At 42.4% G+C, this 22,480-nt stretch overlaps 1 protein-coding gene across 1 annotated transcript in view; it reads right to left on the bottom strand.

The window, feature by feature from the left end:
* The window catches only part of LOC124805582 (sodium/potassium-transporting ATPase subunit alpha), a 653,503-nt gene extending 639,127 nt beyond the window's left edge, over nucleotides 1-14,376 (bottom strand). Inside the window, exon 1 of the mRNA XM_047266173.1 lies at nucleotides 14,322-14,376. Coding sequence (XP_047122129.1) covers nucleotides 14,322-14,336 — 15 coding nt within the window. The 5' untranslated portion in view covers nucleotides 14,337-14,376. The remainder of the gene's footprint in view (nucleotides 1-14,321) is intronic.
* Nucleotides 14,377-22,480: the final 8,104 nt, after the last annotated feature.

Genomic DNA, 22,480 nt, shown 5'->3' with positions numbered 1-22,480 from the left:
GATCTGGAAAAAGCGTTCGACAACGTAAAATAGTGCAATATGTTCGAAATTCTGAGAAAAATAGGGGAAAGCTATGTGGAGAGACGGTTAATATACAATAAGAGCAAGAGCAAGGAGGGGATAATAAGAGTGGACGACCAAGAACGAAGTGCTCGCATTGAAAAGGGCGCAAGACAAGGATATAGTCTTTCACCCCTACTGTTCAATCTGTCATGTGAAAGTGACCTGTGGACAAATAAACTACCTAATACTTCGTGGAAGTAATGCTGTCGTTGCCACAAGCACAAATGGTTTCTCAAGCCTAGCAGTCAAGGTATCAGCAGAGCGAAACCCAAGAAGTAGAGAACCAACGAAGGAATAGACCAAAAGGTTTATCGATGTGACAAAATACAGTATGAGGGTGTAAATCAGGTTTGCTTTAAATACATGTTCTAACGGTCGTGAGCTTTAGTTACCTTTGAGATCGGACTTGATGATTTGATTTTAGTCAAGAATGCCTCTAAAGCGAGAGAGACACCATTATCAACAACCCACTGAGTTCGAACGAGGTTGTGTAATTGTACTACGAAAAGCTGAATGTTCCTTCTCCGGTACTGCAGAAAGACTTGGCAGGGATTTAAGTACTGTACAAGACTGCTGGTTGCGCTAGTCGGGCTCCAGACGACCACGTGACACTACCGAGAGGGTAGATAGTGACACAACGAACTGTTACAAATCAGTTAGTTCAAGGACAGCTCCGAGACAAACGCCTCAAGTGTGTCAAGATACGTCACACAATTGGAAATCATTTCTCAAGAAGAAATATTTGAGGAAATGACCTTTCCTAACAAGGCTCATCAGAACAACACTGTGAAACTTATGATGGAGCTTGAATTTTATCTTTGGTGAGAGTTTCACAGCAACCTCAAGAGCAGCAGTCTGGAGAATATCTATCCGCCGCTCACAGGGGTAAAATATAATAAAATATAATTTTAGAATAATTTTGTATAATAACAATAATTTGTCTTTACGGATACTCCGGCATCATCAAAAGAAAACTGTCAGCATTTCCAGATTTTGTAGAAGCACTGCAGTCATGAAATTAGTGTGTTTTAAATACCTTCTACACTAGGCTAAGAAGTGCATATTGGGACGAACTGACATATTTTATTCTTATTACCACTTTATCACAAGAAGTCAAAGTAACTGCTTACCAAAGTATCTTTATTGTTACGAACATTGTTTTCGTGACAAAATAGTCTAACACAAAATATTTAACATAAAACACAGTTTTATTTGCAATATCTACTATTGTACTATATACAAGTAGCAACTCTTTCCATTGTAATCCATTACATTAATGTAAATATTAAGCCAATAAAACTATAATTTAAATATTTGAGTAATCAGCTTATATTAAATGTAATTTGTATAACATGTTCTTCCAAATGACTTTTGTATTTATTAGTTTTGTCCATTAGTATCCATGAAATTTGGTTTCGAAATTTAAAATTGCTCTCCTGAATAGTTTGATAACGTGGTCAAAGCACTGCCTTTTCCTGTGCTTTTCATATGGGACATCGGACGACAACTCCAGCATAATCCACAGTCAGCATTAACCGTCCCTGAACTGATCGACCAATGCAAAAGGCATGGAACAAACCCCACAAACAGACACCCGGTACCAGTACAACATTATGCATACACCTTTCCATGCTCGCATTCAACATTCTAGCGGTTAAACTGGTTATTAATGTGCCGACATTTCACATTTGGAATGACATTTCGCATGCTGACATTAATTTTCGATTTTTTTATCCCGTCGGTATAAGAATCAGGGACATCGGGTGTAAGGTTTCGCAACAGAGTTTCGTAGCTATGAGCACTTTTTATCTTTTTTTTAATGTGAGAGACATATCTTCTACTGAACAAGTGCTCGTAACTCTTTAAGCCCATGTACACTAGGCATTTTTTGTTTTGTTTTGGTCCGTACTACCACGTCTCAAAATATGGAAGGCAAAAGCTTGCAGTAGAAGAGATTTTTTTATAGTATTGTGCTCAGAAGTCTTAAGGTACGCATTTTAGAGACCGTATTTATTAGACTTCATTGATTCGAATGATTGTTCCTGTTATTACTCCTGGGACATTCTGCAGAAGGATAATTTGGCGTTGTTTGTAAAAAAATTTACACATTATAGACAAAATATTAACTACTGATAAGAATTTCATTGTCGCATACGAAATGCTGACGAGAAGGTGATGCGGTAGGGAGACTAATTAACTTTAGTGCAACGTGTGCCGGCCGGTGTGGCCGTGCGGTTCTAAGCACTTCAGTTTGGAACCGCGTGACCGCTACGGTCGCAGGTTCGAATCCTGCCTCGGGCATGTATGTGTGTGATGTCCTTAGGTTAGTTAGGTTTAAGTAGTTCTAAGTTCTAGGGGACTGATGACCTCAGAAGTTAAGTCCCATAGTACTCAGAGCCATTTGAACCTTTTTTTTTTTTTTTTTTTTTTTGCAACGTGTTTACTTTAAGGATAATATTATCGAAGACGGTGCATTCAACCCATAATGCCTGTATAAGTAAAATAGAGATATGTAAATTTCAACATAATATACGAATATGGGCCTAAGATTTGTTAGGTCTACGAAATGTATTTCGATTGACTTTGGCATCTTGTGTATAACTTCACATGAAATTTGTAGGGATTGCGTAGATAAATTTATTGTCTGTACAAAAATGACAATGATGTATAACGGTACAAGTAGTTCTAACCCATAAACAAATAAATGTATTGCAGACAGAATCATTCAAAATCTCGGACTTTCCGCCATTGTCACAGTTTTCTATGAGCATGTTCTATCCTATAAAAATTGTGTCATATCTGTTGTAAACAAACTGAGTGAATTGATTACATCGTCTTGGGTTATCAGACGAGCCGTGGGGTCATAACGTTTCGACAAGTTTCGCACTCTTCATCTTCAGGCGAAATACCAGGTTCATGTCCGGTTCCTTCCTTTATAACCACAGGACCACAGACTCTGATGCCGAAAGCCCAATGAGTGGACCAGTCCCGTGCCTCGGGAAGAGAAGTCTCGATCGGTGATGGTGGAGGGAGCGTGTGGTGGGGAGGGTGGGGGGCGGGGGGGGGGGGGGTACGTCACCCGGCGCGGTGGAGGGGACTCCAGGCGTCGAATCCTGGTTCTGCCTCCTCGTTCTGTCCGAGTGAAGATGATGAGTGGGAAACTCGTCGAAACGTTGCGACAACACAACCCCTCGACTCGGCTAATAACCTGAGAAGATTTCGTCAATGAAATTCACGGAGAAATCCTGCCTTCCCATATACAGGCTGACAATTATTGAAGTATATGAAAAAAAGCGTAAATTAGTTACAAACTACGGCGCGTAAACACTTCATTCAGCATGTACCAACGTTACTACAGGTATATGGATTTAGGTTACGATATGTTCGATATGCCTGCAATCACTGGCGATGATGTGGCGCAGACGAATAGCGAAATTCTGATCCGCTGAAGTATCGGAACGCCGATGCTGTTCACGATCTCCTCAACGGCTGTTTTCAGATCAGCAATGGTTTAGGGGTTATTGCTATACACCTTGTCTTTAACATAGCCCCACAAAAAAATGGCACTGAGCACTATGGGGCTTAACTTCTAAGGTCATCAGGCCCCTAGGACTTAGAACTACTTAAACCTAACTAACATAAGGACATCACACACATCCATGCCCGAGGCAGGATTCGAACCTACGACCGTAGCGGTCACGCGGTTCCAGACTGTAGCGCCTAGAACGGCTCGGCCACCTCGGCCCGCTATAGTCCCACAAAAAGGACTCGCAAGTGTTCAGATCCGGAGAATATGGCGGCCAACTGAGGTACACGTTAGTGGCCCCCGGATACCGCAGAGCCAGAATGCGGTCCCCAAAGCGCTCCTCCAGGACATAAAAAAAACTCTCCTGCTTTGATGGGGTCGAGTTCCATTTCGCGTGAACCTCATCTTGTCGAAATCAGGGTCACTCTGGATAATGAGGATGAAATCATCTTCCAAAAACTTCACGTATCATTCGGTAGTCACCATGCCATCAAGGAATGTCGCACCGATTATTCTGTGATTGGACATTGCACACGACACAGTCACCCGTTGATGGTGGAGTGACTTTCCGGTCTTCAACAACAATTTGTCATAGTGTCTCTCGGCTGATTCCCACCTGCTGTGCAGCTCGTCTGATCGATTTCCTGGGGCTAGTTTGAAACACAGAAAGTGTCTTCTCGATGTTTTCAGGCGTTTTCACCCTTTTTGGACGACCAAAATCGCCAAGACTGTCATCGCGAAGACTACCCGTTCTCTCAACTCTCGAGTCAAATTCTTGATTGTTAGCACACTTTGACCGGTTATCTTCAGCTAACTTCGGTCACCAGCTTCCTTTGAGCCGCATTTGAGCTGTTGTTGCTCCCATAGTAGGCCTGCACAAGCACTGTCGTTCATTCACACTGTACCGTTCCATTTTCACGTGCAAATGGCCGACAACAACAGGGCGCGTGCGCATGCACCTACTGTGGTGTCACCGCCAGACACCACACTTGCTAGGTGGTAGCCTTTAAATCGGCCGCGGTCCGTTAGGATACGTCGGACCCGCGTGTCGCCACTATCAGTGATTGCAGACCGAGCACCGCCACACGGCAGGTCTAGTCTAGAGAGACTCCCTAGCACTCGCCCCGGTTGTACAGCCGACTTTGCTGGCGATGGTTCACTGTCTACATACGCTCTCATTTGCAGAGACGACAGTTAAGCATAGCCTTCAGCTACGTCGTTTGCTACTACCTAACAAGGCGCCATATTCAGTTACTATGAATGTATTCTGAACAGATAATATTGTGAATCACGTACCGTCAAGAGCGACGTTCATCATTAATGGATTAAAGTTAAGTATCAAACTAGCTACGTCCGCTTTCTGAATTCTAATTCCTTGTCATGTTCCGGACCTTACGTCAGTATAGTTCTTCCCTCCTCACGCAGGCCTGCGTGAGCTAAAACGCGTGCATTTCGGCCTCCCTTCGTAACACGGTGTTGGCTCTTCTGCCAACACAACGCCTACCATTCCCATCAGCCCCGCGGCCAACCGTGCAGTTTGAACGTCCTAACACAAACTGTTCAGAAGTTATGACGATTTTATTTCATGTAGTTCAATAACTGTCACCCTGTAGATTAAAGGAATTTATAGGATGTGGAGTAGAACGTGAATAGGAGACTGGAGCTATTAATAACTTTGCGATAAAGGAGCGTAGCACGAAAAAAAAATCTTACTTTATTTGGTTCAAGTAGGTCATAGTGTTAAGGAGTCTTATCTAGCTCTCTCCTCAAACACGTGGTGGTATTAATTTTTCTGGGTAGATTCAAACGTGTTTCAGGCTTCACATAATCTGTCAATGGTAAAGCGCCTTAGACCAACGCCGACTCAAAGGAAGGCCTCGGCGCTTGTTGGTAACGTCACGTCAGCTAGGCACGTCGAACGCCAGGTCTGTTGCAGTCAGAAACGCCTGGGCGTGCTCGTCACTATCAATCTCTAATTTTTCGAAAAATGTTTGGTATTGTTTTGGATTCTGCAGTTTTATTTAGATGAAAGATTTTCTTACTATCGTAAAGCTACAAATGAAGATCATAGTTCTGTATTACGGAGTCCTGTCGAAACAAACGTAGATCAATATGAGAAGGCGCTTTGCCCCATTGCAAGCTTCGGAAATTTTACACTCAAGTACCTATATTTACTTGATTCATTTTGTTATCGAATATCACCCCAACCCCCTTACAATGAACTCGTTTCTTTTATTTATTTATTTATTTCCGTTTGATATCGTCACTGGAAATGTGAACTAATTTACATGTGTAAATGTCCAACTGTTGCCAGTCGTTAGATTACAGTCGTTTTCAACGAAAGGAATTCTAAACAGGAAACAAAATAGCTTCATACATCGAAAATACCGCTGAGCTTAAACTTTTTTAAACATGCACATTAGAAAAGATAAATATTCCCCTCTTGCAACTGAAAGGAGAAACTTAATAAGATAAAAAATTTTATTTTATAAAACAAGTATCTCTCTTTTGCTTCTTCTCCTGTCCCCCACCCCCTCCCCCAACGTGTACAATCGCAAGATATTTCATTAACATTCAGTGCTCCTCACCCCATAGTCAACCAAGATACCTAAAGAAGAGCACCAATATGTTCACAGTTTCTTGTAAACGCAACCCAGTACAAACGTAACTTCCTAAGATTTAGAAATAAGGTAAAGAAGCACGAATTCTGTTGCTGCTGGACCATGAAGTTGTTTTTGTATGTCAGTCCTTAAAACAGGTGGAAATTTAAGTTCAGAAGTACACTATTATCCCTCAGAACAATGTGTATTGGTCAACTACCGCCAATAGTTTCACATTTTGCTGTGTCAGAGAGGGAGACTCCACCATTATGAGTATGCTTGCAACAGACCTGGTGTTCGCCGTGCCTAGCTGACGTGACGTCATGAACAAGCGCCGAGGCCTTCCTTTGAGTCGGTGTTGCTTAGACCCGGTTTTGTGACAACTGTACATCTTCGTCTTGTCGGCAGTCGAACTCATCCTCGCATGTTTGTGGCTCGTAGTCTCGTGATTCACAAAGCTTCCTAACTTCAAAGTGGCTGTGATACATTGGCGTGCGGTTAGCGGGCTAATGGCAGGTCGTTCCGTACGCCAGCCGAATGAAGTTCCCTGGTGACGGCGAGGCAGGCAGGCGCAGCTGCGGGGCCGGCATCAGCGCCACTTGACGCCGGCTGCACCTCTGGCCCCCTCACAGCGAGGCGCCGACGTCACGCCGCGATCCTGCGCGCTGGCCAAATACCGGAGCACCATTACCGGGCAAACCGAGGCCCACGAGTAAGGCACGCCGCTGCGTTTACGTCACAACACGTGACACGACAGGTCTCACGAGTGCCTGCAGCCGTCTCGGGCGGAGAGCTAGTAACTATTTCAGGCGACTTTAATAATTCTTAACTGGGCATTCAAATGCGTGCAAGCCCTCGATAGCGCACAACAGACTTAATACCTTTAGTGGGTACCGTTTCATTGACATATTGATCCTCGGAGCCTTGCCTGCCTGGCGACGATCATTCGCGTAGTATGGTGGACAAGGCGAATAGGGTGACATCACAGGTTCAAAAGTCCTCTTGTGTGGGCGGGGGGCGGGGGGAGGGGGCGGGGGGGGGGGGGGGGGGGGAGGGTGGGCGGATGCTATTCCGTGTGGGCCCAGCGAGCAAACACCGTGCTGCACCTCACCAAACGCATGGCAGTATCAGCCTGGCTAAGGCGAGTAAATGTCTGGACGCAACAGTGCTGAAATCTGGGACTAGTTGGTATTCAAAGTACACAGCCTGACATGACCTCATATGGCTCTACAGGGTGAAAAGCATTTAAACCGACAAACTCTGGGAGGTTGTAGGGGACGTCTAAACAAATATTTTTCCCTAATGTCATTTTTTCCTATGAAGATTATTTAAATCGGTGGAGGCCGTATTACGCTCTTCAGTTGTTAGAGGCCGTATTACGATCTTCAGTTGTTAGAGGGCGTATTACGCTCTTCAGTTGTAGGCAACTTCTGTCCACCAGTGTAGTAGTGCATTGTCTCTATTTGCTAATGGAGCGATACACCTGGAGTGAGTACATTGATATGGTTGGTGCGTACTACGTAGCGCACCACAACGGACGAGCTGCACAGCGGGTTTATCAATTACCCGCTCCTTACAAGACAACGCATGTCGTTCCAACATGACAGGGAGCCGGCGCTTTTCAGTCGTCGTGTGAGTCGATTCCTGGACCGACGGTTCCCAGAAACGTGGATTGGCAGAGGTGGTTTGTAAGTAGGCTGTTTAGGTTTTTAAGTTGGTAACGCCATGTAGAGCTCTATATGAAAATCACTGACAGTGCTGTGTGCAGCCTGTGGCTGCTTCGCATTGTTGGAGTATATGCTATTGTAGTGTTGGGTAGTTGGCTGTTAACAGCGAGTAGCGTTGCGCAGTTGGAGGTGAGCCGCCAGCAGTGGTGGATGTGGGGAGAGAAACGGCGGAGTTTTGAGAGCGGATGATGTGGACGTGTGTCCATCAGAGACAGTAAATTTGTAAGACTGGATGTCATGAACTGATATATATATTATGACTTTTGAACACTATTAAGGTAAATGCATTGTTTGTTCCCTATCAAAATCTTTCATTCGCTAACTACGCCTATCAGTAGTTAGTGCCTTCAGTAGTTTGAATCTTCTATTTAGCTGGCAGTAGTGGCGCTCTCTGTATTGCAGTAGTTCGAGTAACGAAAATTTTTGTGAGGTAAGTGATTTGTTAGTTAGTTAGGGCCATTCTTTTGTAGGGATTTTTGAAAATCAGATTGCGTTGCGCTAAAAAATATCGTGTGTCAGTTTAAGCACAGTCATTTATAATTTTTCTAAGGGGACGTTTCAGGTTCTGTACCATGGCCTGCTCGATCCCTAGATATGTCCCCTATGGACTTTTTTGTGTGGGGAGAGATGCGCAACCTTGTTTACGCAACTCCTGTTGCATCAGAAGAGGATCTGGTTGCCCGGATATTAGCAGCAGCAGGAACAATTCAGGATACTCCTGGGCTTTTTGCCAGTGTCAGAACATGATCAGACGGTGTAACCTTTGTTTACGTGTCAATGGAGGCATTTTTGAAAATCTACTGTAATTGAAATTGGGTTGTGTTAATGTGTTGTCTCTTGGTCATAAAAAATGGAAAAGTGTTTGTTGGTTTAATTGATTTGCCGCCAGAGAAATCTTCCTCTACCGGTTTAACTACTCCTCATACGAAAAAATGACATTAGGGAAAAATATTTGTTTTGATGTCCCCTACAACCTCCCAGAGTTTGTCGGTTTAAATACTTTTCACCCTGTATATTCCGTTTCTGCAGGAAGCAATAATATGGATCACAACATATGATACTTCATATTGTATGTTTCGTTTAGCCAGAGTATGCCAACAGCAAATTATATTTTTCATCCAATGCGTAACACTGTGCATTGCTTGGCTTATTGCCAGGCACACGCTTCGCCTGCCCGTGCAACAGCTCTATTGATCACAGATGGTGGATGAAACCATTCCGTCGACCGTCGAAAATGGCAGTGCAATCACAAAAAGTTTAATCAGTGGACATGATGTGTGCTCTCTACATACAAATCCAACAACCTAAGTGCTACGCCATCGCTTCGGACTCAGATGCTAGGTACCAAGATGAGAACCTACGTTAAATAATAAAATGTCAAAGTTATGTCACCTCGATCTTTAAATATAAAGTTAATAATCTCGGCACAAGAATTAATCTCGACAGTACAAATGCCGCCACGAACACGAGAGAAATCTATAACAGTGAACGTTGGAAAATACAGATCAGTTTCACAATGGACGCGTCTTTCCAAATGGTTAAACTGATCAGCTAAAAGACTCGATGAAACTGAATGGTGCCTAAATGGACAATATCTTATACTTATAAGTTCTATAGTAAAGCATGGAGCGACCGGAAAAATGTTATAGTTAAGTTACTCTTACATCGAGTTCTTTGTCCGAATCATTAGACAGAGAATATCGAACATCTACCAGAAATATTACGAGCTGCCAAAAGGACGAACGCTTGCATATCATACAATTATAAAGGTAAGTTGACTTGGTATAGCACAATTTTCCAGCACTGCAGTTCCATTAACAGAGATATGTCTTGGTTTATTATTTAAATTACGCAATATCAATTTATTTTGTAATAATCTTCGGTAGATATCCAGTCCATACTGCCTCTAACTAATAACATTTGTTCATTTTAAATAAAATCGTTTTGGGTATTATGAAACACTAAAACGCGTGAAAAAGACTATTATGAAACACTAAGACAATTAAAATGACGACGTTCCGAGCGACTTTGCAGCTCTTCTCTTCAGGGTGAGTAACATTTTGCTCACTTCGTAGATGACTTAACCACTACCTATCGACGTCTCACATGTATATTAAACTGACTCCACATACAAAGACAGAAGATTTCTGGACAATGTGAAGTCCTAAGAAATTGTGCGCTAACGCTTTTCCAGAAAAGTAGACTTCTTTCTAAACAAACTTCCGCGCTAGTGGCTGTTTAATGCATATCAGTAGGAAGAACGTGGATCTTCCTTAGCAAAAACTGCTTAGGCAGTTAACAATCGATTTCACGGGAGCAGTTGTTCAGTTTGCAAATAAAGTGCAGTCTCAAGTGTTATGGTAAGATTACTTATCAGGTTCAAGGAAGACAGGGCCAGGACACAACATGAAATACATTCTTCAAAAATATGTTGTTAAAAGAAATTTCCAGAATAAAGATTTATAATAAACGCAAACGTAGTAGCGTGTTACATTTAACGAACAGCACCCAATTAGAAAATACGTTAATAGTTTGACCCAAAAAACTGAAGCAAAAATGTAAATAATTGTATCGACGTATCTCGTTTGTTTTAAAGATGGATATAGTTATCAAGATACATGTGAATAGAATGGAGTGCGGTTCAAACAATATTGCTGTCATAAGTGGTGACAGTAAGAAATCTCAAAACAGTACGATCATTTTCGTTTAGAAATAAAAGACAGAGTTAAAAGAAATATTATTTGCAGAAGGAGTTAAAATAAGAATGATAAAGGTAAACGTTATTTACGTTACGAAAACAAAATACTTGCAAATGTACTTGAAAAAGTACATTCATATCGACAAAAATGTCAAATGACTGAGAATAAATGATTGGAAGTAGAAACTCTAACTTAGTAATGAGAGTAAGCTCTTAGAGGACGTTTTCCTCAGCTGGAAAATTTAGAAGGTCAAGAGTCTCACAGATTCCTCAAATATAGCCAGGGCAAGTGATATGGCAGGTTGAAACGACAACAAAGCGTTTTTTAACTACGTCATCAGGAGCAGTCTGTACTGCACGTCTTTGATGTTCCTTTGTGTTGATGCAGCGGAGAGGGGAATAATGTTGTTGTTGTGGTCTTTACAGACTCGTTTGATGCAGCTCTCCATTGTACTCAATCCTGTGCAGTACCTACTGCAACCTACATCCTTCTGAATCTGCTTAGTGTATTCATCTCTTGGTCTCCCTCTGCGACTTTAACCCTCCACGTTGCCCTCCAATACTAAATAGGTGATCCCTTGATGCCTCAGAACATGTCCTACAAACCGACCCCATCTTCTAGTCAAGTCGTGTCACAAATTTCTCTTCTCCCCAATTCTGTTCAGTACCTCCTCATTAGTAATATGATCTACCCATCCAATCTTCACCATTCTTCTGTAGCACCACATTTCGAAAGCTTCTATTCTCTTCTTGTTTCAACTATTTATCTTCCATGTTTCACTTCCATACATGGTTACACTCCATACAAATACTTTCAGAAACAACTTCCTGACGCTTAAATCTATACTCGATGTTAACAAATTTGTCTTCTTCAGAAAAGCTTTCCTTGCCATTGCCTGTCTACTTTTTACATCCTCTCTACTTCGACCATCATCAGTTATTTTGCTCCCCAAATAGCAAAACTCATCTACTACTTTAAGTGTCTCATTTCCTAATCTAATTCCCTCAGTATCACCCGATTTAATTCGACTACATTCCATTATCCTCGTTTTGATTTTGTTGATTTTCATCTTATATCCTCCTTTCAAGACACTGTCCATTTCGTTCAACTGCTCTTCCAAGTCCGTTGCTGTCTCTGACAGAATTACAATGTCATCGGCGAACTTCAAAGTTTTTGTTTCTTTTCCATGGATTTTAATACCTACGCCGAACTTTTCTTTTGTTTTCTTTACTGCTTGCTCAATATACAGTTTGAATAACATCGGGGATAGGCTACAAGCCTGTCTCACTCCCTTCCAAACCACTGCCTCCCTTTCATCCCCTCGACACTCATAACTGCCATCTGGTTTCTGTCAGAATGGGAATAACATCAGCTGTAAAAGATTTAGCTTTCCTCTTATGGGATACCACAGAAATATATTGAAGGTTACCAACACTTCTTATACCAAGGTTGTTGCTTAAATAGCAGTTTTTTGTTTCCTGTATCAACTCTGCTGCTCAGTGTCACGCCAAAGGGCCATTTTCAAGTGCTGACAAGTATGTGACTGAATATGATCATCAAAATCGAGCTTAAGAAAGTAAAGACATCGATCTATATTGACATGTAAGCATTTGAAAATAAGCTACTTGGCAGTGGTTGTGATGCAATAAACAGAATTTGTAGACAAATGCCTTTATTTATGATTTTCGATGATCTTTAATTACATTATGGTCATTTTTCCTGAGTGCATGTTAGATGCAGAAATACATGGCATAGTGCCACCACAATCACATGGCTCACACCTGACTTGATCGCGCTCCGAGGGACACACAAAGGTGGAAATAAGCTAACTGCTCAAGATGGAAGACAGAGAAAGTTAAACTACTAAACAGTTTCTCGCGCTGCAGGTGAAATTTTTAAAACACATCGTCATCAAATTTGGTCATTAAAACTGTTTATTTATAATATTAACTATAGCAAATTCGACCGCTTAGTGATTTGAATTTCGAATACAGCGCAAATTGTGTGCTTCAACGCACAATCTATTACGTCTTCATTACATTTCAGATGTTCTGAAGTATAAAATTTTCACTATATTCCACTGGAAAATGGCTAGAGGGTTGACTTTGCAATAGCGCATGTTATAAACAAACAAGTTTATCAGTTAACGGATACGAAGAAGACTTTCCACTAGTTTTCTATGACTGTGAATTTCAGCCAAGAAAAATTAAGCATGCGGAATGTTCGCAGTCTGTCGTCGGGAGTCATCATCAGATGATACGACGCAATCAACCCGCCCAACATGACGAGCAGCTGACTCTTGAAAAGGCTACTCCGTTTCTGCATCTTCCACCAACGTGACGGTCGATAATCGCGTTACTAAACAGCAGATAGTTGCAAGAAGTCCACCGAAAATCGGATATTGGCGTGTGCTAAATGAAATGTAATGCAGGGCACGGAATTAGCCCCCCATTCAGCGAAGTGTCACCAAACAGTAAAGAAGAGCATGACAGTAGTAAAGATGAACGGACAAGGTGTGCGTCAGGGTTATTAACAGTTCGGCTATTGAGCAAATCCTGCCAAATTAATATGATACAATAAAACTGCCTCTTTACTATTCGTGGAACGCTATGCAATTAGAGCAAGGCGTAGGACGTGCAATATTGTTTAAAGCTGCGTTTCTTATATAATGTCGTAATTTGCACTTATTATGGAAGGGAACAAGAAGCAGCCCTTCTTTTCATATATTTAGTACTGAGAAGCTGACGAAAGTAGCGTAAGTAAAATGCTTTTACTTAGCTTAGTTGAACATTTCTTGGTGCAGTTGTTTATTCCACACAATACGTGATAACGATCTTTGTACGTAGAATCTAAACGCCTCTTTCTCGTTATGTAACACCACGGAGGACTTCTTAGCTGAAGTAAACAACACTCAGGATATATTTTTCTCAGTTCGCGCATAACAAATCGGTGCAGAGTACAAGTCTGAGATAGAGGTTAACTTCGTAGCTTCTGTGGGTTTGGGGGGGGGGGGGGGAGGGTGTCAACAAAGCAAGCGGCGCAGCACGAAAACCCGAAAATCATTTCACTTAACTGAGGTTCCATTGATGGCAGAGACTTCATACTGTGCGTAAAATTAAAAAAATGACGCATGGACATGCTAGAGCCTCCAACAAGGCTTGTGTGAAATGGCCAAGAATGTCTTGCTGATGCACACAGCAGTGCTTGGACGAATTTGAAACAGAATAGAGATCTTGTTCTTCCAGCAAGCGAAGTCATTTTCTATATATTCTCTTTGGTTATTAAAGTCGCGAGACTCAGGTGCACACAATTCAAAAAGTTGAAAGAATGTGTTACTGGCACTGTAAAGCTCAAATATTCAGAAACTAGCCTACCATTATTCCTTTCTGACGTAAAAGAAAAGAATCATTTACAATCCGTTCAGAGAGATATGAAGCGTGAATATGGTTAACTGGCCTCATAATGTGACATAACTCTCTATTTTATCTTTATTATGGGTAGCTGAGTGGTAATACGTGGTACGGCTGTGTCTACATACAATTAAAGTCAGAAAAATAGAAGTACAGACGCAGGTCGTTGCATGAATGTGGATGACTTTGACTTTCTCCCACAAGTCAACAACAACGCACTTTTTTTTTCTACAGAGAACACGTCAATATTTACTATTTTTCTGCGAAGAAGCTGTTTATGTTGTAGTTGCACTCACCACGTTAATCACCATCGCATCAGCGAGTGTTGGCTGGAGGCGCCTCGACACAGGAAAGTTTCACAGAGGGATGGAGCTTCACAAGCACTGCAGTCTGAGCTGCTGTATGGTGAACTGGCGTCGTGTGGCAGGCACGAGCGCTCACATACCTTCTTTGCGTGTTTACAGCATACGCTACCTGCTGCAGCTGTGTCAGCATGGTACCATTCCACAGGAAAGAATTGAGGTGTCATGTCGTACATACCTGCAACAAAAGAACGCCTCGCGTCAATTCAGGGCTTTGCGTGTTGTGTACCTACTGATCACGAGAACGCGTCACGGTGGCGCCAGCTAAGTGTTACGTACAGAGGTAGCGAAGGCCGTTTCGTTACAATTGTTATTACTCGCAACTTTACACTAGTTCAATTTCAACAGCAAAATTCAGTATCAGTGACTTATAATGGAATAGTATATACTGAAACGTACATGCACCCAGTTGTGAATGGGACGAGTCGGCCTTCTGTAGCTGCCACAAAATTTGCGAATAACCATAGTGGGTGGTGTAGGCTGCACCACAAACAATGTAACCAGAAGATATTAAGTCATGAAACTGTTCAGATGTCCATGTGATAGACACTTTGGAAACCAACGCAGTTCAGCTCTCTTCTCACCTTTGTGAAAGTGTCTTCCCACACATAACTACGATCAAGTCCTACTGGACTATTTGTAGAGTGTACTTCAGCTTCTTCCAGGTGCCGTGGAAATTATTCCCTGATGTCTTAAATATTTCCTATCATCCTTTCCTGTTTTGATTCTCCGTATATTCCATATCCTATCAGTCCTCTTAATTTTTAAGATCCTTCTATACCATTACATCTCGCTTCGTTTCTCTTCTTTTCCACTTTTCCCCACAGAACGTGATTCGCCACCATATAATGCTGTACTACAAACGTCCCTTCTCAGAACTTTCTTCCTTCAGTTAAGTCCTATGCTAGATGCCAGTATTCTTCTGGCCAGGAATGACATTCTTTGTCTTCGCTAGTCTGCTTATTATACCCTCCCTGTTTCGTCAATCGTGTGTTATTTTGCTTCCAATGTAGCATTATTCCTCAACTTCGACTGATTCGTGGTCAACAGTTTTGCTGCTAAGTTGTTCGCTGTACTCCTTTCTGCTATTGCTCATGACATTCGTCTTTCTTCGGTTTACTCTCAGTCCATATTCTTTACACGTTGGAATGTTCATTTCATACAAAAGCTCCTGTAATATTTCTTAGCTTTCACTGAAGTTAGCAATGTCATCAGCGCATCACCAAATCATATCATAGATATCCTTTCACACTGAATTTTTTATACCACTCTTGAACCTTTATTTCCATCATTCCTTCTTCCCTCTATAGAATGAACTTTAGGAGCGAAAGACTACATCCCTGTCTTACACTCTTTGTAATCCGATCACTTCGTTCTTTGTCTTCCAATCTTATCGTTCCCTCTTGGTTCTGGTACATCTTCTATATTATCCATCTTTCCTTATACCTATTTTTCTCAGAATTGAGAACATCTTGCGCAGTTTTATATTGTTGAACCCTTTTTCTAGATCGACAAATCTTGGTTCTTGTTCATATTGTATATTACCCTCCTTTCTCTATAGCTTACTCTTATTTTTCTCAGATTTTCGAAGGCCCCTGTCGTTGCCCTAGCTTGTAACGCCCCCTTCATCCCCCCTCCCCCTTCCTTGTCCCCATAAAAAGAGATAGAGAGAATCACTTTCCACAATAAATTTCAGACGCATCTCAGTATACCTTATTATCCCACTGTCTTCCACACTGCTTCTCTCTGGTAATTCTCTTAAACTTCAGTTTACTCTTCATCATTACTAAATTGTGATCTAAGCCTATGTAACTGCTGCTCGCCACGCTGAACTATTCAGTATTTGATTTCCTGTCACTTCATCTTCCTGCTCCTGACGTCGGTATGTGTGCCTGAACATACGTTGTTGGCGCTCTACATCTACATCGTACTCCACAAGCCACCTAATGGTGGGTGGCGGAGGGTACTTTCGGTACCACTATCTGATCCGTCCAACCTTGTTCCACTCGCGAATACTGCGTGGGAAGAATGATTGTCGGTAAGCCTCTGTATTGGCTCTGATTTCTCGAATTTTCTCCTCGTGATTAATACGCGAGATGCATGTGGGGGGGAAGTTATATGTTGTTTGACTCCTGAAAAGCGCTGTCCCGAAATTTCACTAGTAAATCCCTCCGTGATGAACAAAGTCTCTCTTGTAACGTCTGCCAGTGGAGTTTGTTTAGCATTTCCATAACGCTCTCTTGCCAGCTAAACGATCCCGTGACGAAACGCGCCGCTCTCCGTTGGATCTTCTGTATCTCATCTATCAGCCCTACCTGATAGGGGTCCCAGACAGATGAACAATACTCAAGAGTCGGGCGAACAAGCTGCTTATGAGTCACTTCTTTCGCGGATGAGTCACATTTCCTTAAGATTCTTCCGATGAATCTGAGTCTGGTGTCTGCTTTTACCACTATCTGTTTTATATGGTCATTCCACTTAAGGTACTTAAGGTCGCTCTGGATAGATACGCCTATATACTTTACGGCAGACGCTGTCTCCAGCTGTTTGTCATCAACAGTGTAGCTGTACAGTAGTGGATTTCTTTTCCTATGTATGCGCAGTAAGTTACATTTATTTACATTCAGGGTCAACTGCCAAAGTCGGCACCATTCATTAATTCTCTGCAGGTCGTTCTGCAAGTTCTTACTATCTTCTGACGTTGGTACTTCGGTACAAACAACTGCGTTATCTGCGAATAGCCTTAAAGAGCATCCGACGCTATCTACTAGATCATCTGTATATATTGTAAACAGCAACGGTCATAGAACACTTCCCTGTGGTACTCCGAACATTACCTTTACATCTGTCGATTTAGTTCCGTTAAGAACGACGTGTTGAGTTATGTCTGCAAGAAAGTCTTGAATCGAATCGCAGGTCTGCTCCGATACTCCGTAAGCTCGTATTTTTTAATTAAACGGCAATGCAGGACGGTGTCAAATATCTTACTGAAATCAAGGAACATGGCATCAACCTGAGCGCCGTTGTCCACTGCGCTGTGGATCTCTTGGAAGAAAAGAATCTCTGTTTGCGGAATCCATGTTGATTTTTATAGAGGAGATGTTCATTTTCCTAGAACGTCATAATTCTTGAGCTTAAAACATGTTCCATAATACTACAACAAATTGACGTCAAAGATATAGGTCTATAATTGTGTAGATCTGTCTTATGGTCTTTCTTAAAAACGGGAATGTCCTGCGCTTTTTTCCATTCGTTAGGTACCATTCGTTGCTCAATCGATCAACGATAAATTACTGCTAGAAGGGGAGCAAGTTCTTTCGCATAATCTTTATGTTATAGATATCTCATTTGGTCCTGAAACCCTTCCACTACTGAGGGATTGTAGCTGGTTTACAATTCCGCGAACGTTATCTCAATATCCGCCATTTCGACGTTCGCACGACGATTGAAAGGAGGAACAGTGTTACGATCTTCCGCGGTGAAATAACTTCCGAAGACAGAATTCAGTATTTCGGCCTTCTCTCTGTTAACTTCCGTATCGGTGCCCGTGTGGTCGCTGAGAGAATGAATAGATGATTTTGACCCACTTACTGATTTTACATACGATCAAAATCTCTTAGGGGTTTTGCTCAGGTCGTTTGACAAAGTATTACCTTCAAAATCATTCAACGCTTCTCTCATTGCTCTCCTTAAGCTCATTTTCGCTTCGTTCAGCCTTTCTTTGTCAGCTGGGTTTTTACTTCTCTTGAAGATGAGATGAAGTGCTCTTTGTTTACATAGCGCTTTTCTAACACGGCTATTAAACCATGGTGGATCTTTCCCGTCCCTTAAAACCTTATTTGGAACATCCTTGTCTCGGGCATATTGAACGACGCCTTTGAATTTTTTCCATTTGTTCTCCACATCTTCGTCATAATCACCGAATATTTGATTCTGACTGCTGAGATATTCTGAAATTTGTATCCTGTCACCCTTGCTGAGTAAATATACACATCAGAAAAAGTTTTTCATCACCTCGGTTCCGAGAGTTCCGAAACCTGTAAAGAAATTTGGTGCGGAGACCAACATAAACATCGTTTCCGCCCTTTTTATTACTCATGAAAACCACACATTCCATATTGTACCACCATACAGCGAGACCTTCAGAGCTGATGGTCCTGATTGCTGTACACACCGGTACCTCTAATACCCAGAAGCACGTCCTCTTGCATTGATGCATGCCTGTATTCGTCGTGGCATACTATCCATCTACATCTACATCTACATCTACGTGATTACTCTATTATTCACAATAAAGTGCCTGGCAGAGGGTTCAATGAACCATCTTCAAGCTGTCTTTCTATCGTTCCGCTCTTGAACGACACGCTGGAAAAACGAGCACATAAATTTGTCTGTGCGAGCCCTGATTTATCTTATTTTATCGTGATGATCATGTCTTCCTATGTAGATGGGTGCCAGCAGAATGTTTTCGCAATCGGAGGAGAAAACTGGTCATTGAAACTTCATGAGAAGATCCCGTCGCAACGAAAAACGCCTTTGTTTTAATGATTGCCACTCCAGTTCACGAATCATGTCTGTGACACTATCTCCCCTATTTCGCGATAATACAAAACGAGCTGCCCTTCTTTGTACTTTTTCGATGTCATCCGTCAGTCCCACCTGATGCTGAACCCACATCGCACAGCGATACTCCAGAATAGGGCGGACAAGCGTGGTGTAAGCAGTCTCTTTAGTATACCTGTTGCACCTTCTAAGTGTTCTGCCAATGAATCGCGGTCTTTGGTTTGCTCTACCCACAATCGTTCCAATTTAGGTTATTTGTAATTGTAATCCCTAAGTATTTAGTTGAATTTACAGGCTTCAGATTTGTGTGACTTAGCGCGTAATCGAAATTCAACTGATTTCTTTTAGAACTCATGTGAATAAATTCACACTTATCCTTATTCGGGGTCAATTGCCACTTTTTGCACCATACAGATATCTTATCTAAATCATTTTGCAGGTTGTTTTGATCATCTGATGACTTTAAAAGACGGTAAATGACAGCATCATCTGCAAACAGTCTAAGACGGCTACTCAGATTGTTTCCTATGTCGTTAATATAGATCAGGAACAATAGAGGGCCTATAACACATACTTGGGGAACGCCGGATATTACTTCTGTTTTACTCAATGACTTTCCGTCTATTACTACGAACTGTGACCTGTCTCACAGGAAATCACGAATCCAAACGCACAACTGAGGCGATACTCCGTAGGCACGCAGTTTGGTTATAAGACGCTTGTGAGGAACGGTGTCGAAAGCCTTCTGGAAATCTAAAAATATGGAATCAATCCACAAGTTCATCGAGGCACTGTTGATCTAGATTGTCCCTCTCCTGAACGGCGATTCTTCATAGATCCCTCAGAGTTGTTGGTGGGTTACGTCGTCTATAAACATCCCTTTTCAATCTGTCATAGGCATATTCGATAGCATTCGTGTCTGGAGAACATGCTGGCCACTCTAGTCGAGCGATGTCGTTATCTTGAAGGAAGTCATTCTCAAGATGTGCACGATGGTGGCGCGAATTATCGTTCATGAAGACGAATGCCTCGCCAATATGCTGCCGATATGGTTGCACTATCGGTCGGAGGAAGGAATTCATGGAATTCACGTGTCGTACAGCCGTACGGCGCCTTCCATGACCTCCAGCTGCGTACGTCGGTCCCACATAATGCCACCCCAAAACATTTGGGAACCTCTACCTTCCTGCACTCACTGGACAGTGTGTCTAAGGCGTTCAGCCTGACCGGGTTGCCTCCAAACAAGTCTCCAAAGATTGTCTGGTTGAAGGCATATGCGACAATCGTCGGGGAAGAGAACGTGATTCAAATCCTGAATTATCCATTCAGCATGTTGTTGGGCTCATCTGTACCGCGCTACATGGTGTCGTGTTTACAAAGATGGACCTCGCCATGGACGTCGGGAGTGAAGTTGCGCATCATTCATCCTATTGCGCACAGTTTAAGTCGTAACACGACGTCCTGTGGCTGCACTAAAAGCATTATTCAACGTGGGGGCGTTGCTGTCAGTGTTCCTCCGAGCCATAATCCGTAGGTAGCGGTCGTCCACTGCAGTACTAGCCCTTAGGCGGCCTGAGCGAGGCATGTCATCGACAGTTCCTGTCTCTTTGTGTACCCTCCACATCCGAACAACATGGCTTTGGTTCACTCCGAGACGCCTGGAAACTTCCCTTGTTGAGAGCCCTTCCTGGCACAAAGTAACAATGCGGACGCGATTGAACCGCGGTATTGACCGTCTAGGCCTGGTGAAATGACTGGAACTGTTCGGCTGTTTAATAGGCGCTGCTCATGCATGGTTGTTTACATCTTTGGGCGGGTTTAGTGACTTCTCTGAACAGCCAAAGGGACTGTGTCTGTGATACAATATCCACAGTCAACGTTTATCTTTACGAATTCTGGGAACCAGGGCGATGCAAAAAGTTTTTTGCTATATTTCATAATATTCGTTGTAGGACCCGTCGTCACAGCCTTATGATCACTGATACCTTCCTCTACATTAACTGATCCGATAAGTTCAGGTCTGTTTGTTGCCAGGAGGTTCTCTAACTATCTGCTCGAGGTAATTTTCTGACAAGACATCCAGAACAATGCCACACGATTCCCTGTCTCTGGCACTAGTTTTGATGGCATAACACTCCCAATATATACCTGGCAAGTTGAAGTCACCCCCTATTACATCGGCATGATCAGGAAAAATACTAATGATATTCTGCAAGTTCCGTCTGAAGCGATTTACAACTACACATCCTGATCCAGATGGTCTATAAAAGCATCCGATTTCACCCAGATTAACTCACACTCGGAATCCGTGATAATGTCACTAGATTTCATCCAGTTTTTTACTGCAATAAACACGCCACCCCTATTGGCGACTAACCTATCTGTATAATAAACATTCCAGTCTAAACTTAGGATTTCGTTGTCATTGACGTCTGGCTTCAACCAGCTTTTAGTTCCCAATACTATTTGTGCGTTGTAACCTTCAGTAAGCCATACTAATTCTGGGACCTTTCGCTGGATGATCCTGCAGTCTTGGCGTTGGTTTGCTATAGATGCTGATAAGAATTATCTTGTCAGTGAAGTGTTCACAGTAACAGACTCCCTGACGTACCTTTCTACTCATGACGATTCCTGCACCCATTACAAAATTTTCTACTGCTGTTGCTGTTACCTATGTTCGACTGAGCAGAAATGCTCCATCTTCTTACAGATTTTCTAGCTTCCCGACAACGTTCAGACTTCTGACATTCCACGACCCGACTTGTAAATATTAACGTTTCGTTGGTTATTCAATTATGAAGCCTCACAGATCCCCGATGGACCTCACGAAGGTGAGTGTTAGCCTTCCATCAAAAAAAGAGAAAATCTCTTGCAGTATGGGGAGATGAGGGAGATGGACCCAAGTCATCCACATGACAGTCATACATGCTACGTGTATTGTATAGCTATGGAAAGAACAATAGCGTACCTGTTTTATTTCTGATAACTAACTGTATACCTTCTGTAGATGGCTGTAAAAGTACTCGAAAGCAGTACGGAGTAATAAAACAATTTTATAGTAGTGACTGGTGGGGTTGGTGCAGTTCCTACTTCGGTGACATGCGACAGTCATGATGTTTATTAATCCATTAAGGAAGAACATTCTATCAGCGTAGTGTACGTTGATATAGGCCTACAGACTCTTCTTTGCTTTAGTCCATGAACTTCATCGTATTCTGAAACTGAAAAATTAGCTGATGTCATGCTTTGTGTCTTTCTTATTTTAGACAAACGATTCTGCGTGAAGGGCAGAAGGAAGAAAAATTAGGGTTTAAAGTCTCGTCGAGAACGAGGTCATTAGAGACGGAGCAAGGCTGGGGAAGGAAACCGGCCGTGCCCTTCCAACGAAGCCATCCCTGGATGGTCGGACGCGAACTTGAACCGTCGTCCTCTCGAATGCGACTCAACTGTGCTAAGCGCTGTGCCAACTCGCTCGGTGAAAAAGGCCGAGAAAAACTGGCGGAAGTGCTGTCTTACCGTCCAGTGAGTCA

Source organism: Schistocerca piceifrons, chromosome 1 (assembly GCF_021461385.2).
Source record: "Schistocerca piceifrons isolate TAMUIC-IGC-003096 chromosome 1, iqSchPice1.1, whole genome shotgun sequence".
NCBI lineage: Eukaryota > Metazoa > Arthropoda > Insecta > Orthoptera > Acrididae > Schistocerca > Schistocerca piceifrons.
This window is presented reverse-complemented; position numbering and strand designations above follow the sequence as displayed.